Raw genomic sequence first — 3347 nt, 5'->3', positions numbered from 1 at the left:
GGCATACCTGGATAGAGCATTTCCCCTATTGAGGGCGGGCCCAGCCCAGCCACTGGAATCAGGGAGAGATGAGAGCATATGGGTCACACTGCCCAGGCTCCTATCCCTATCACTCATAATGTTTTTTTTTTTTGGGGGGTGGGGGGTAAGACAGAGGGACATTTTGGAAAGGGTCAGCTGCCAGCCAGGTTGACATGCAGGAGCGGCCACCCAGTATTCCCTGATTTCTCTCCCTGGAGAGAAGGGAGCTGAAAAAACCCAGCTGAATGGGGAAGAGACCTCTCTTCAAAGGCTGTGATCCAACTTCTCAGAGACACGGGAAAGTCTGTGAGACTTGGTAGCTCTGGTGGGTGACCTCCTGGCGTTGGAACATCCAAGGCTGTGAGATCCCTGCTTTGGAGGCAGTGGTATCCGTGGCCCTGGCCCCCTTGGAAAGCCACCCCCACCTCATAGCTGGCTTCAGTTCGGTATGGCTTCATCTGGGAAGGCTGCGGAAACGTCTTCCACTGTGATGCTGTCCACAATGGACGTGAGGGAGTGCAGGTTGTGGGCATCGGAGGCGTCATCTGGGAGCAAATGGTCTGCGGTGGGGAAGAGAAGGTACAATATTAGCTGTAGGCGAGGAGCAGAATGGGATTTGGAGCCCAGAAAAGGGAAGTAATGGAATAAGATGGGATATTTGAGATAAGTGTAAGCAGACCCCAGTAGTCCTTGTCCTAAATGTGCAATCTCCGTGTGTTAATGTGAATGTGTGTATATGTGAATACGCAGTCCACTTAGGCTTGATTTAGCAATTCCCAGGGACCCCTGGGGCAAGTACCCTTTTTGCCTTGGGGAATGTCCAAAGACTTAGTGGGGTGAGAGTGAGGTAGGCGAGGAGAGGAGGGGATGAAAGCACACAAATATCTCCTCTGACCAGTCTGGGAGCAGGGAGGACTGTAACCAGAGGGACAGAGGGAATAGAGTGGAGATACAAAAAGCGTGATGGAAACTGCAGCCTCTAGCAGAGGAGAACAGGGGCTTTAGGGTGAGATTGGGTAGCTCGGAACTTACCCCCAGGGTTGCTGCTGAACTCCAGTGCAGTACCCCACTCAGGACTACAGGAGGCGCTGTGGGAGCCGCATTCACTGGGCACCTGTTAGACAGGGTGGGGGACATGGTGAAGGTGCTCCAAGGATAGAAAACACTCCAGTTCCCCAAGGGTTCTCCCTTCTTACTACCCCAGGAGAACCAGAACTAAACTCCGGGGTCTGCGGCTCAGGCTACAGAAGCCCATCTGTAGGAGACACTACCACTGCCTCAATTTGGCTCCAAGGATCTCTAAGCCCAAGGAACTCTCTGGGGTCCCAGTGACGAGTTCCGGCTCTCCTAAGCTCCGCCTAACAGTCACTGCGAAGACTGCCTCTGCTTGTCTGGGAGCCCGGGACGCTGGACTTCTCCCTGTAGTCGTCTCTAGTCAGCGCCCTTCCCGGGACTCCCATCACTCTGTCCTTGTGGCTTTGGTGTCAGGGTGCTGACCCCGGGCGACATCCTTTGTTTCTGACTCTCTAGAGGGCAGGAATTTGCCATGGTGAGAGAGCGCCCTTCCTCTTCCTGCCCTGCCGGACGGGTCCCCCCTCCCTGGAGAAGTAGGGGCGTTTTCTCTCTGCCCAGCAGCTATCTCCTGGTCCTCCTCTCTCTCTGGCCTGGGGCAGAGCTGTCGTGAGCCCCATGGGCTTGTCGCAGATCGCCAACACCACAATCCCCTGTTAAATGCTCAAACCCATATGCTTGGCTCCCTCTCCACCAGGCAAACTAAATTCCCACTCCCAGACACCCTTTCAGGCTCTCTCTGCCAAAGTTTTTCCTCACATCAATCTGGAATGCCTTACTGCCTTTAAACCCTGGTCTGGGGCTGACCCACTTAGACCCTCGGTCATCCCATCCAATTTTCCTTCCCCCCAACCCCTGCTCGGCCTCATGGGGGCCTCTTGAACCATTTCAGCACCCCCTCCCCAACCCACGCTGACTCAGGGTGGGAGTGGAGGGGGGAATGCACCCAGAACCTCAATGGCTGCTCGGAAGCATCTTCCTCCCTGTCCTTGCTACCTGACTTCCTTCCCTCCCATTGCAAAATGCCCCAGCCCTGCTTTTGGAAATCGAGTCCACCCACATGCATCCTGGAACGGTCCTGGAACGATCCTGGAACAGGAGGCAGAAGCTGCCACTTACCCCTGGCTGGGGCCCCGCCGAGCGGTAACAGGCCAGGTCCCGCTCCTCCTGGTTGAGGGAGCTGAGCAGCGCCTGGAGACGCTCGATGTATTGGATGGCACTTCGCAGGATCTCCACCTTGGGCAGCCGCTGGTTGGGGTTGAGCAGGGTGCTCCTCTTAAGGGCCTCGAAGGCCTCGTTGACCTTCTTGAGCCTTCGCTTCTCCCTCAGGGTCGCTGCCCGCCTTCGGTCCACGGACACCGTCTTCCGCTTGCACACCTTACAGGCCCATGGCAAGCACTGGCCAGGGCAGTGTTCAGCTGAACCCGAGCCCTTGTCCTCCAGGGGTACCCGGCAGTCAGGGCCCAGGCCCAGGTCAGCCCGCTCGTAGCTCGGGGGCTCGAAGCCCGGGAGCCGGACAGGCAGGTAGTTTTCAGTTTCATAGAAGCGGGGCTCAGGGTAGAAGTAGGGAGAAGTCTCATAGAGCTCCATGGGGTCAGGAGATGTTTGCTCTTGCCACCAGCCCCCGGCCTCCTGCAACCCCTCAAACCCCTCACACCAACTGCCGGGTGCCATTTAAACCCTTCCCGCTGGCATGGAATCAGAGATAAATATAGCCGACCCCTTGGAAACCTGAGCCTCTCTCTAAGCTGTTGCTGCACATCAAGACATTTACAGTGGATTAGATGTGATTCCCCCTTCCCCCTCTCCCCCCCTGGCTTTCGGCCCCCCCTGTCCCCTACCCCAGGCCGGCCTGCCCCAAGCAGGTCCAGTGGCTCCTGTGCACGGGGAGGGAGGCCGTTGGGTGTAATTTGATTAGTTTTCGTTTCTCTGAAGCCCCTGTGGGGCAGGGGAGGCGGGAGGCTGCACAGCATTCTTTCCTCATCTGCTCCTTTCAATTATGCCTAGTCAGGCAGCCTGGCCCCCCTGGGTCCCTGAAGTGGCAAGACAGAGAGGTGAGGGGGTGGGCTTTGCTTGGAAGGGACCTTGAAAGGTCATCTCACCCACACCTCTGTTCTCCAACAGAAGCTCATGTAAACATCCCAATCTCCTGAGATTCTATCCTGGCTGAAAAGACTCCAGCCTAAGGAAGGAGATTCTATAAGCTCTTCGTGTTTCTTAAAAGCGACATGACCTTGGGCAAGTCACCTGCCCTG

At 56.6% G+C, this 3347-nt stretch overlaps 1 protein-coding gene across 1 annotated transcript; it reads right to left on the bottom strand.

Moving 5' to 3' along the window:
• Positions 1-459: 459 nt before the first annotated feature.
• Positions 460-2766, bottom strand: MYOG (myogenin). The gene is made up of 3 exons (XM_027843366.1): positions 2212-2766; positions 1054-1135; positions 460-581 (listed from the first exon to the last, which is right to left on the bottom strand). The coding sequence occupies exons 1-3, from the start codon at positions 2764-2766 to the stop codon at positions 460-462; spliced, it is 759 nt and encodes a 252-aa protein (XP_027699167.1).
• Between the last annotated feature and the right edge of the window lie 581 nt (positions 2767-3347).

This window comes from Vombatus ursinus, unplaced genomic scaffold, assembly GCF_900497805.2.
Source record: "Vombatus ursinus unplaced genomic scaffold, bare-nosed wombat genome assembly UNPS02014909.1, whole genome shotgun sequence".
Taxonomy (NCBI): domain Eukaryota; kingdom Metazoa; phylum Chordata; class Mammalia; order Diprotodontia; family Vombatidae; genus Vombatus; species Vombatus ursinus.
The sequence above is the reverse complement of the archived record's forward strand: the minus strand, read 5'-3'. Positions and strand labels throughout refer to the sequence as shown.